The following is a 13,609-nucleotide window of genomic DNA, read 5'->3' as shown; positions in this document are numbered from 1 at the left end:
GCTCCTTGCTGGAAAGGATAGAATTTTTGTTAGGGGAAAAAAGTGGTAGTCTCATCTGTGGAAAAAATTGAATCATCCTAATCTTTATACACAAAGATAATGCTACTGACATATTGTCCGTATAGGAGGAGTGAACATGTCCTCATCTGCTTGATGATCAGAGAAATCATAGCCTTGGTCTCAGAAGTCTGTTAGCTCTTCTCTTAACAAGTCAAGGCTTCTATTGTACCCTTTTGTTGCTATGCCCCTCCTCCCCCACCCACACAGCCAACTAAAAGACACTGAATCAGTTTAACCTATTCTCAAGGTGTCTAACATTGCTTCATCCAGCCAAGTGCAGCCAGAATCAGATTAAAATGCAATTGGGAAATATTTTTAAAAATACAGTAAAACATAGATAATGTTAACATGTGGTTTTCTAAGACAAGATGTGACCTGCAGAGAGCCTTAAGTAAAATGTAGTAATCAGATTAAAATGCAATTGGGAAATATTTTTAAAAATACAGTAAAACATAGATAATGTTAACATGTGGTTTTCTAAGACAAGATGTGACCTGCAGAGAGCCTTAAGTAAAATGTAGTTTAACTGTGACATCACTCATCTAGCCCAACCCCTTTCATTTTGTATATGAGGAAACCAAGACCCAGAGAAGTGAAATCAATACACATTAGTAGATCAAGGATTCAAATAGAGGTCCTCTGACCCCAAATCCAGCATTCTTTCTATTGTCCCATACTGATTCCCCAAGGAAGTGCCTAAGAGCCCCATTATTAAACTTGCACTGAGCATTTATAACCCAGAAATTGGAAATCACTACAATTCAGAATTTAATTTACCATTTTGTTGGTTTTCTAGACTTAGGGTATTAACAGGGCAGCTAATGTGGTGCCTAGAATCACCAAGACCTGAGTTCAAATCCAGCCTCAGACACTTAGTACCTGTGTGACCTGTGTGACACCGGGCAAGTCATTTAATAACCCTATTTGCCTTAGTTTCCTCATCTGTAAAATGATCTGGAGAAAGAAATAGCAAACCACTCTAGTATCTTTGCCAGGAAAACCCCAGATGGAGGTCACAAAACCTTTGAAACAACTAAACGACAGCAAAAATGTGTTAATAATGCAGATTAAATTTAAAAGTGTGTGCATACATTCTCCCTCCCCAACTTGGTTGAACATTTATCAGGAGAACCTTGTATTACCCTCCAAATTGTTTGAACTCAGCAAGAGTGCAGTGGAACGCTCAGGGAATTTGAGGTCTGGTGACTGCAAACTAATTAATAATAATAATAACTGAAACTTATATAGTGCTTTAGAAGTGCTTAACATCCATAATCTCATTTGAGCCTCACAAAGCCCCTAAAAGTACCATTAGTTGAAATTCTAAAACTACAGAAAACATTTGCCTATATTTTCCCATGAGTTTTGGGTCCACCAGATGACTATTTTTGTTGACTATAGTCTAGGACTCCCTTGTCCCTCTACCTCTATCCCTACCTCATACCCCCTTCTAAGCTATGGACAGAGGAGAGAGATAGAGAGAGACAGAGACAGAGAGAGAAAGAGAGGGAGACAGAGAGATAGAGAGAGACAGAGAGAAAGAGAGACAGAGACAGAGAGACAGAGACAGAGAATATATTTTATTATTATTTATTATAAAAGCTAGATCTAATGTAAATGTAATTATACCATTGATCTTGATGGATGGTTTTTCATGCAACTCATTAACTTCAATGGCAATAAGGTCCCCACCACTAGAGTACTTCAAGCAAAAGGCATGTTACAGAGAAAATTCATGCTTCAGGTAAGGTTCTATAGCAGAAAGACCTTTGCCACCATCCAGCTTAACCTCCATATTTATAAGTGAAGAAACTGAGGCCAAGAGACATTAAGTGATTTGCCCAAAGTCACACAGTCAATAAGTGGCAGAAATGGAATTCAAACTCAGGTCCAAATTCAGATTCCAAGCTCAGCATTCTAAGCTCTGTTCTCTTTCCACTGCAACACATGTATGACAATACAAGGTTATAGTGAGTCAATATTACCTGCTTCCTCTCTTCCCCAAAGTATGACAGGTGCATCTGCCACTCATGTCAAAACCCTTACACTACTCATTAAGGTTCAGAGAAGGCATCCTGTATGGGTTATTCAAATTATCCTATGACTGCTCTCAGACAATTGTCCAAAAGGGAGGAGGATGGGAAATGCCTTTGCTGCCCCAGATGAATAGTTTAGAAAGTTTCCTTCCCTGAGAATGAATGAAAGAATGAAAGAATGAAAAAGAATAAAACAGAAAAAGAGGGATTTTGTGGGGTTTCCCCCGTGTATCATAGCATTACTCAAGACTTTAAATGATAGCTTTGAGAATAAAAGACAGAATTGGAGCTTTCAGCCTATCTCTTTGTAGACGGAAATCCAAAACCCACCTGGGCTAAAATGACCAGTAACAGTTCTGTATGTGTTCTTGAGCTGCCCTATTATGCTGCTGTACTTAGTTTTTGTTGCCAATTGATTTTTCAGAAACTAGGTAGGAGTCTACTGACTACCATATGAGTGTGTGATAAAAAGCCACATGCCATGACTGACATACCATCTCTTATCTCTGTGGGCACATTCATATATTCCTGAGGATTTTAGTTTAGGGAGAATAGTCACCACAGGTCTATACCCCACCCCACTCCCACAAGAATAATTTCTGAGTACACTCCAATCTACCAAGCCAGAGGAAGCTTGCCTAAGGATCCAAGATTATGGAAGACTTTACACCAGCATTCCTTTCTCCTCAGCATTTCAACTTCCATGAACTAATTCTGGCTTCTCAGCACTAGCCCTCCCCTATTGCTAAAAGATTCCTGAAGCTTACCTTCTAATACTTCTCCAAGGCCTATCATGCTGAAATAAGAGCTCAAATGCAACCTGACTTCCCCTACTACCTCCCCACTCCCATGACCTCACCCTCCTTATCCAGCTCAGTCTTGCCTGTCCTCCATGCGCATTCCATTTTGTCTGTGCCCCTACCAGACCTTTCCACTACTCCCTCTGTCAAAATGCATTTCTGGGAGGCAGCTAGGTGGCACAGTAAGTACAGCACTGGCCCTGGAGTCAGGAGGACCTGAGTTCAAATTTGGCCTCAGACACTTGACACACCTACTAGCTGTGTGACTTTGGGCAAGTTACTTAACCCCTATTGCCCTGCCTTCCCCCCTCCAAAAAAAAACCAAAAACAAATAAAAAAACTGAAGTCCACTGCTGAGACTAAAAGAGCTTTGATGACTAATTAAATGTGGCATTCAATGATGAAAATAATGGGGCAGAAGTGAAAAGAAAGAAAAAAGTCACTGAGACATTTTTTTAAGCATAGAGATAAATTGATCATTAATTTATGAAATTATGAAGTGGGAGCAGGCACACCCAGTTCTCTGGGTACTTTAAGAGGAAAAGTCACCAATGGCAGCAGGAAACAGGGCGGCAATCACACTTTGGTAACCCCAGAGGGTACAATGACAAGTGGCAAAAAGGGTACAGAAGCAGACAGCACGACAGAGGGTTGGGATAGTGAAGGGAAACAAGCAGTGTGAGGAAGAGGATGGGGGAGGGGAAACGCAGAAAATTATCACTCGTGTAACCATGTTGGAAGCACTGGGCAGCATGGACCCAATAGAGAGGGAAGAGTGCTCAGGGAGTTTGAGATCTCATTTTTATGGGATTTTGGGAAGAACAGACTAACCCTTATGTATGCCACCTGGGAGTTAGTTCACTAAGTAACTACATCATCTCAAAGTTATGAGCCCCATTTTGATGGAACTGTGGAGGCCTGGATTTTGTCTGGAATGTACGCATCATAGGACCAGAATCTTGACAGCAACACCTGGATGACTTCTACTTATTCAGCACATATTACCAGGAGGTGAATTTTGATTAATATAATGATACAATTTGTAAGTTATGCTCCTTTGATCTTTGGGATGGTTTGTACATGACTTTCAGGTGACCCTTTGCAATCTTATTTCCATTAACCATTTATACTTGTAAATTTACTTACCATACTGACTCGGACTGGGTGGGGGACCTGGCTAGGGGGACATACATTTTAACACAAACAATAACAGAAGGAAGGCCAGGAAGAAATACAAACAGAGCAGCTTTGAAAACAACAGATTGAACTAATTATGCACTGACTTCCTTGGCTTCCTTTAAGTCCCAGCTAAAATCCCAACTTTTACAGAAAGACTTTCCCAATCTCTCTTAATTTTAATGCATTCCTTTTGTCAATTATTTCCTATTAATTTTGTATATACCTTGCTATGTAAAAGTTTGTTTGAAAATTGCCTCCCCTGTTAGACTACAATCTTCTTAAAGGCAGGAACTATCTTTCACCTCTTTTTAAATCCCCCAGGCTTAGCAAAGTGCTTGGCACATAGCAGGCACTGATAAGTTTATTGATTGATCAGTTGATGTACTTTAAAAGAAAAACAAGCTGTATTTAATAGACATCTGCAGTTTCACAAACTATCTTCTTTCTCTGTTCTACTGTGTATGTGGAAATGTACATTTAACCCGATGTTTGTTAAGTTCAGAATAATTATTTTTAGAAAGCAATAGATCCTTTTGGTTATCAAATTTAAGGTAAGACCTAAAAGGCCAGGCCACATAACTTAATTGAAAGGGGAAATGACAAGGAAAGGTACTAGGGAAGCCCAATGAGCCACCAAGCCTTTGAGAAAGGCTTGTCTTTATGGATAAGGTGAAACTGTATGGGTCTGACCCATCATTAGTTGGGCTCATAACTGGCTGGATCCAAAATGTTGGTACTAATGACTTGATTTCAAATTGAAAGGTCCCTAATGGAGTACCCCAGGGATCTATGCATGTTCCTGTGCACAGCATTGTTTTTTATCCAAAGCTGTATTGTGCTTATCAAATTCAAAGATAGTACAAAGCTACAATAAATATTTAATACTTTGGAGGACATAGCATCCAAAAGAAATTCTCAGCATACCAGATTGTTGGACTAAATCTAAACAGATGAAATTTAATAAGGATAAATATAAGGTTTTCACATAGAATCAAAAAACCAACTTCATGCCTACAAGATGAGGAAGACAAGGCTAGATAGCACTTCATGTGGAAAAGATATGGGACTTTTTCTCAATTGTTAGCTCAGTATGAATGAACAATAGAGTACTGCAGCTAGAAAAAAAATGATAGCATGATCTTAGACTACACTAAAATAAGCATATAGTGTCCAGAATGAGGGTAATGACAATGTTTTGCCTGATCAGACCATCTAAAGAGCTCAGTTTTAAGCAGCATCATATAAAAAGAAGGCTGGAAAGTACCTAAAGGAAAGTAATCAGGAAGGCAAAGAAAGTGGAGAGAATATATATATATATATATATAATGTATGTATATATATATGTGTGTGTGTATGTAGGTATGTATATGTATATATACATATATATGCATATATATGTATATATATACACATATATACATATGTATATTTAAAGGGCTGCCAAAGAGAAGAATCAATAACCACAAGAATTTATCAAGCACCTACTAAGTGCTAGGCACTGTGCTAATCTCTGAGGATACAAAGGTAAAAAACGGATCCTGTTCTCTGAAATCTTACTGTATGACGGGTGAGGCAACATGCAAACAACTATGTACTAAGAAGATACAGAGAGGCTAAATCTCAGATTGTCTCCAGGCACTAAGTAAAAGGACCAGGAAAGACTTCTTGCAGAATATAGGACATTAGCTGACACTGAAGGAAGTTAAGGAAGACAGGAAGAGGAAGTGAGGAGGGAGATTAGATTGACTTGTTCTGGTTGACCCCAGAGGGCAAGCTGATCCCTTCCATTCTTGTCTCCACACCTTTGCTTACCATTCCCTATACCTCGAGCCCTTTCTTTACCCCATCTCCATCTAATGAAATCTTAACCATTTTCCAAGGCCATCTCATGTACTTATACATCCAAAAGTTTATTCCCTAATTTCTATTCCCAGGCAACCCACTCACTCCAGTGGGTATGATCTTCAGTTATCTTGAAAGGTTCTCTACATACTTCGTCTATGTACTGCGTAATGCATTCATTAGCAATCATTCATTAAGCAATCATACAAAAATGCTACAATGCCTCCATACCTTTCTCATCCTTGACTTCTAGATTAAAGTGTCTTAACTGGAAAGGAATTATGCCTCGTTTATCTTTCTATCCTCAATGCACAAGACCCTCCACTCAGTGGATATTTAATAAACATTTATTTGAATTCACAATTTTTGCTATTTTTGAATCTTGCAGCATATGTTCCATTAGCCATGATGCCACACTACTATATTTTTAATAGGTAATAACACTACCCCTTTACACTTAACTTAGTCTTTTCTGTCCCAAAAGAATTTATGCTTTCAATTACATTCAAAGATTTGGGGATTCATAATTCAGAGGCAGGTGAGAGTTGTATTTTATAGAAGAGACAGATTTTTGTCTCATAATGCTATCTCGGAAGATGTATTAGAAACATAAAAAGCTAATAACACCAGAGTTTTCCCTCTCTGGGTTATCTTTTCTACGTTAATTATACAGTAGAGATCTAAATTGATCACCTTGCTGAACAACCTCTCCCTTCTTTTAAAAGGGTATTAATTTCCTTAGTAACCCCTTGAGTTGAGAGATGTTATCATAATGTTTGTAGGGAGATAAGATAGTAGAGTGCCTAGTTTCTTTATTCATTAACTGCAGTAGTTTTATTCACTAAACTGATCAATGCATCATCACTGCATGGAGCAGACAAAGTTTATATGACAACTGCGGAATCAGATCCTTTTGGTACCTCAGGTACTCCCTACTTGTAATTATTGTCCCTTTGGAAACTGCTTTAGGTCTCCCAGATATTGAAGTTGCTCTTTATCATGTGTCCTAGCTGTTGTAGAGCTCTCTGTTTTTAATCAACTATTCAGTCTGAAATCATGAGTTGTAAAACCAGCAAAGAAGGTCTTAAAGGCAAGAGGTTTTCTTGCATTCCTCTCTAATCTCAAGAAGACCAAACTCATAATGCACTATTTTTAAATGTTTTATTAAAAATTTTATATTGACTATAAAACCTACCAAATTTACATACTGGCTATTTACATTTAGGTATCTGAGTCTTATTTACCTTACCTTCTACGTGAAGCCTTCTAGACTCAAGGGCCTTCCTTCCCTTGCAAAACAAAAACAATAACCAATTATCAATAATCATTATGCAGCTATAGTGTTCCTCAATAAAATCGGGACTGCCTCTCTTTGGTTTTTGTATCCCTAAGCATCTATTACATCACCTAGAACACTGGAGTTGTCTTGTAAATGCTTATTGATTGATTTAAATAAATTAATTTCAAAACATAAATCATAACATTATTTTAGTTACTCCCTCTTCATCCTCAACCCAATTTTTTGTGCATCTAATCATGTTAATTCACTTGGTTAAAATACATTATTTGTCATGACAAACGTTTATTTTTATAGAGTTTTAATTAATGGTAATTTGCCCTGTTACAAAACCCTACATATATATATTCCTTACCTAATTTGATCCTCACATTAACCCCATGAGGCAGGGAATGGAAATACAACTATCTTCACTTTATAGATAAATAAAATCAGAAATGTTAGATTAACTTTCCTAGGGTTAAACAAATACATGGAACCGTGTCTCAAACCCAGACTGGCTGACTCCAAGTCTAGTATTCTTTCCATTACATGTTGCCTCCAAGGTATAGGAATAAGGACTGAACCTGTAATTTCATTGCGACAGAAACTCCCAGTTAAATAAATGCCTTCTACCAATACCATTCAGTGCCTTCTTTGCAACTTATGGTCTTAGAGTGTTGCCTAGAGCACTGAGAGTTTAATTTATTTGACCAGAGTCACACAGCAAGAATGAGTTAGAGGCATGATTTAAACGGAGGTATTTTTGGCTGACTCTCAACCAATGACTCCATGCTGTTTCTCTGTTCTCTCCAAAGGAAACTTAAAAGTACATTTTCTTCTTTTCAAGAGTATTTTATTATAAACTTTCCTTCTCTACTAATTTGCCTTATGTAATGAAGCACGTTGCTCTGTAAACTGGAAGCTGACAAACTATATATTTTTTTCAGTTTAGCTTGCCTGAGCCTGTGCCCACACAATCACACTATTACTTTTTATTTGTCCTTTGTGACCTGGCCTAAGTTTTTATTGGCAATTTTTTATGTAATTTCCTTTTGCCTTTCTGGTCTTTCTACAATTCTGGGTTTAACTCAGTTGGCATCCTTGCTACACTTTCTTTCCTACATAATGGTGTGTTTGATTCAAGAGCCCATAACTATTTAAAGAGAATTAGTTCCCCAAAGAGTTTTTCTATTATATTGTCATCTTAATGACATCCTCCTCACCATGACTCACCTATTAAAAAGTATCTTCTTGAAATTCACTTTCTTCTTTTACTGGTTTCTCTTTTGGGAAGATTCCTTTGGTCTTCTCCAACTAAATTTTTTCCAAATTTTGAATGTTGTTATTTTTCCCTCTTCAATATGAATGAGATGGAGAACCTTTATCCTAATGGATTCTCCTCCCCTTTCCTTTTATTCAGTGAGATATATCTAAAAATTAATATTCTCTTGGGAGTGCCATATAGGCCATAAATGATCTTTAATACCCTAGGACCTATAAATTACATTTAACCTATGTAATTTCTTTTCAGAAACATGATGGCCACTTCACAGTTATCCAATTGGTTGGTATGCTTCGAGGGATTGCATCTGGTATGAAATACCTTTCTGATATGGGTTATGTACATCGAGATCTTGCAGCTCGAAATATACTAGTCAACAGCAACTTAGTCTGCAAAGTATCTGATTTCGGTCTCTCTCGAGTACTAGAAGATGACCCAGAAGCTGCTTATACAACAACTGTAAGTTTCTATCACATAATTTGCTACCTTTTATGTGTTTGCATATTTTGTTCTCTTTTCTTTCTAATGCTTCATAACTAGAAATGTCCATATGATCAGTGATATTCCAGTAATTCTATTTTCTCTTACTTAACATGAAAATTTCATTAAGGGACTTCTTAATATTATTAAATTGTCAACCAAGTGTCAAGTCCCTCTTTTAGTTCTTTCAACTAGTAAGCTAGCTAAATTCTAGAGATGCTCAAAAAAATGTAAAAGTCAGTCAGTGATTGGTGTAATATCTTTGAGATTCATGCTACAGAACTGCCTTATAGATTAAAAAATTCTTATATGTTGTTTTGTGTTATCTCAAAAATTAGAAGTCCCTGAATGTCAACCAAGCTAGATCCTGCTTTATTGGATTTTATATATTTGTGATTGGTAGTACAATGAGGTTCTATAATACATAGTATTTCGTCTTTATAACAAATTTCATACAAATATTTGAAAGTGCATGATAACACATCTATTCTAAATACAGAGCCAGACTCTCCAAAGATGGGGTTGTTTTTGTAGATGATCTCTTTTATCATCAGGAAAAGCTTAGGCACAGAAGGCTAATCTGTTGGATACCAGACTTTTTTCCTTGGCATCTATAATCTAAAGTAGTTTTCAGAATCATTCAGGTATATTTTTCTATGTCATCGAGTCCAAGTCCATTAAATTCCATTAGTCTTTTGTTTTATTTAGTTGTTGTGGATACCTGCTAATTTACAGGAAAAAAAGGTAGTGAAATATTTTCTTTTTAAGTTCAATCTTTGGTGAATTATCACACTCATCTGCCAGTCGGCTGCATTGAAAAATAACTTAGCAAGGTCTGCCAAGTCAATTTGCTTCTCAGTTCTCTCCACCTTATATCCAATGTTAATGAAAAAGATGCATCTCTATTCCTTTGTCAATATGTATTTCATTTCCTGTGAGTTTTTCTTTTTGGAAATTTGGCATTCAATCGTTATAAGATTGAATCAAAATGCAATATTTTAAACATAGAATTTTGTGCCCTTAATTTATTTGTTTTAAGAAGTGCTCCATTAGATTTATCAGTGGCATTTTCACTCATTTCGATAACAAAGAGGCACAGTTCTGAAGAAAATAAATTAACCTCTCAGAGTCTGATGTATAAATTGTTGGTATCAACTGATCTTTTCATTGAAATAAAAGGCTTCATAAAAACTAGGTACTACAGTGTCTGTAAATAAAATATTTGTTTAAAAAATACTGCTCAAAGTTCTAAAAACAAATGTTAAAAATTGTTTTTATATGCGACTGGAAAATAAAATATACATGCACTGGGGTATAGAAATCTATCTTGCCCTCCAACAAAATAAGGAGGAAGGGGATAAGAGAGGACAGGGTAGGAGGCGGATAGAAGGGAGGGCAGACTGGGGAATGGGTCAATCAGAATACATGCTATCTTGGGGTGGGGGAAGGGAGAGATGGGGAGAAAACTTGTAACTCAAAATCTTGTGGAAATGAATGTTGAAAACTAAAAATAAATTGATCTAAAAAAATACTGTTCGGCCTCATTTTCAAATGAAAGAAAATCACAATGACCTTTAGGTTTCAAGGTGTGTACCTTTTCACCTTTTGGTATTTGCAAACATACAACCAGAAAGACAACTTTGGAAGGGTTTGTAAAAACGGATAAGCTTTTTCTATCAATCACATTATTAATAAGCTTAGTAAATGTACATGTATTGTACATTTGTACAAGTACGTACAAATTGACAAGTATTTGCAAAAGATAAGACAAATCAGTTAAAATGGAGAGAAGAGGAAACCTTTACTAAACAACATGTAACTGACTAGCAAAAGGTAGATTGTTTATACAGTTAATGAATTTTAACTCTCTTTTTATTTCGATGCTTGATTAATTTAACTGGTAAATAAATTTGACTTCAATAGCCTAGCTAAAGCAAAAGTATCTAAATATAGTACAATGTTTTAGATTTTCTGTCTAAATCTAGACAGATGCTAGGTAGTCTGTTCTGTTATACAGTATATTCTCTTATATGCCACTTTAGAATCCTACAGACTAAAGTTCTATTGTTTTGTACTGCACTAGTGTTTTTATTGGGGCAGGTAGGTGGTACAGTGGATAGAGTGCTAGGCCAGGAGTAAAGAAGACTCATCTTCCTGAATTCAAATCTGGCTTCTGATGATTACTAGCCCTGTGACCCTATTTGCCTCAATTTCCTCAACTATAAAATGAGTTGGAGAAGGAAATACCAAACCACTGCAGTATCCTTGCCAAGAAAACCCAAATGGGGTCACAAAGAGCCAGACACAGCTGAACAACAACAATGTTTTTATTAAATAATTTCAAGATTCAGGGGCTTTGTTTTGTTGTTTTTTAATATCATTTGATATCATAATTAAAAGAGTAAATTCAACAAGGCAATATTTGACTTCACTGGATTACAACTTTGTTCAAAGAGACATAGTCTGTGTTTATTTGCCAGAGAAGTAGTTCAGTCAGAAAACAAACTAGAAGCCAAGTTACTGAAATCTAACCCAAAGACAACCTGGGATGCTTAAACCTTTGTTTCAAGGGACCAATCTTAGCATAAGATGATGGTTATTACTCCCACAGTACAAAGTTGAATTTTAAAAATTGATTTACATGTGGATCTACATTACATTTATCACCATATAGCATATATTTGTTCATTTTCCAAGGAAACTTTGATTTTGTATGAAAACCAAGTATTTCACATAACGTAAAAGAATAGACATTCTCTTAAATGAATGTCTAATTTTAGGAAGCCTCTACAAGCTCACATATAATTATAGTAAGGTTGAAGTTATCACTTTTGCTTCAGTAGTATAAAGTTTTCTTAAAATACACTGTTTGGGGACCTGGAATAAATGGGTTTTTGTTTGATTGTTTGTTTGTTTTTCATTAAATGAAGGAAGAGTCATACAACAGAAAGTCTTTTCAGTATGATTAAGAATATTTGAAAGAGATTGGTTGGCTAGGTCTGATTCCCAAGATAAAGTGATTGCCCTAAGGCCTGTTTTTGGGGAATGGTGAAAAAAGCCAATAGGGCAGTTTTCAGAGAGATTATTACTCCCTAAATTGTGAGAAAGGAGGTGACTGAGACCAGAGTCATAACTAGGGTGAAGCAGGCAGGAAATTATCTCAGGGTTCACTATTTAGAGGAAGGTACATAGGCACACTTGATTCCTTTCCAGCTCACTGGAGGTGACGGGGGTGGGGAGGGAGGACCAAGGAACTTCTTACCCAGTCCTACATAGCATAGGCTTTGTCCATTGGTGCTCTTCCTCCCCCACCCAACTCTGACCCTACAGCAGCAGCAAGGATAAGCAAGGATAGTCACTGATGTCCAGACTTGGGGCTATAGTCAGAAGAGCAAACAAGTAGGAGGGAGCCATAGGCCCAACAGTCCACACTGAAGTGGACTGTGTGGCCTTGAGGCCAGAGATTTATCTGGGAGGACAAAGTGCCACAGGATACCACCTGTGCCTGCTTCTCACACCCAGAATGAAACTGGTCACCCAGTATTGCTACAAGATGGTGTTGTACTTGGCTAAGTATCCTCACTGCTCCAATCAATGGTTCCTCTGTGCCTGGGGAGCTTATATATCTGCACTAGAGAAGGATTTCTCTGACTCATTTATGGACATTTCCACTACACCGAAGAAGAAAAAAAATTTAAATGAAAATAGAACATATATCTTGCTTAGAAACTCAATAGTTTATTTTCTTCATTTTTCACAAGCCCTAAAGAAAAGTGACACAAAAGAAAAGGAAAATGTGTCTAAACAGTCATATTTTTAAAGCAAAGTTCTCTAGAAGAGGTATACATGTTCAAATTTAAATTTCCTGATAGGTTCTTTTCCACTCCATTCGTGATTTAAAAAGCAATTCAAAATTAATGCTATTTCTTCTTCTCCAAGATGGCTTCTATTAAACAGATTCAAGTAACATAAATAGATATTTCCACAGTGTATGTGTAAGTATGTGCAGGAATATCTTATATATTTTGAACAGATATTACAAAGGAACAATGAGCTGCATCTAACATGAATAGAGATCTTCCATCAGTATGTGTGTGTGTTATATGTCTTTTTTAATTGTGCATATTTTTATTAGTAGATTAAATATTTGTTTCTTCCCCTACCCCTTCCTTATATATTGTGTTTTTCGCTAATTACGTGTAAAAACAATTTTTAACATTTGTTGTTGTTGTTTTATTTGTTTTGAATTCCAAATTCTCTCCATCTCCCACTTCCCTCTCCTCTCCCAGAGACAATTAACCAATCTGATTTAGGCCTTACATGTGCAATCATGTAAAATATTTTGATACTAGTCATTTTGTAGAAGGAATGAAGGAAGGAATGAAGGAAGGAATGAAGGAAGGAAAGAAGGAAGGAAGGAAGGAAGGAAGGAAGGAATGAAGGAAGGAAGGAAGGAAGGAAGGAAGGAAGGAAGGAAGGAAGGAAGGAAGGAAATGAAAGAAAGGAAGGAATAAAACAAACAAACAAACAAACAAATGAAGAAAGAAGCTTATGTTTATATTCAGATGCCATCATTCTTTTCCTGGAGGCAGGTAACATTTTTCATCAGAAGTCTTAGATTCTCTTAGAGCGTTGTATTGCTCAGAATAAC

At 36.6% G+C, this 13,609-nt stretch overlaps 1 protein-coding gene across 1 annotated transcript in view; it reads left to right on the top strand.

Moving 5' to 3' along the window:
* EPHA6 (EPH receptor A6) overlaps positions 1-13,609 on the top strand; it is a 1,226,126-nt gene that overhangs the window by 1,043,139 nt on the left and 169,378 nt on the right. The window contains exon 14 of the mRNA XM_036746072.1: positions 8,728-8,937. Within this exon, the coding sequence (XP_036601967.1) occupies positions 8,728-8,937 (210 nt within the window). The remainder of the gene's footprint in view (positions 1-8,727; positions 8,938-13,609) is intronic.

Source organism: Trichosurus vulpecula, chromosome 2 (assembly GCF_011100635.1).
Source record: "Trichosurus vulpecula isolate mTriVul1 chromosome 2, mTriVul1.pri, whole genome shotgun sequence".
Lineage (NCBI taxonomy): Eukaryota > Metazoa > Chordata > Mammalia > Diprotodontia > Phalangeridae > Trichosurus > Trichosurus vulpecula.
The sequence above is the reverse complement of the archived record's forward strand: the minus strand, read 5'-3'. Positions and strand labels throughout refer to the sequence as shown.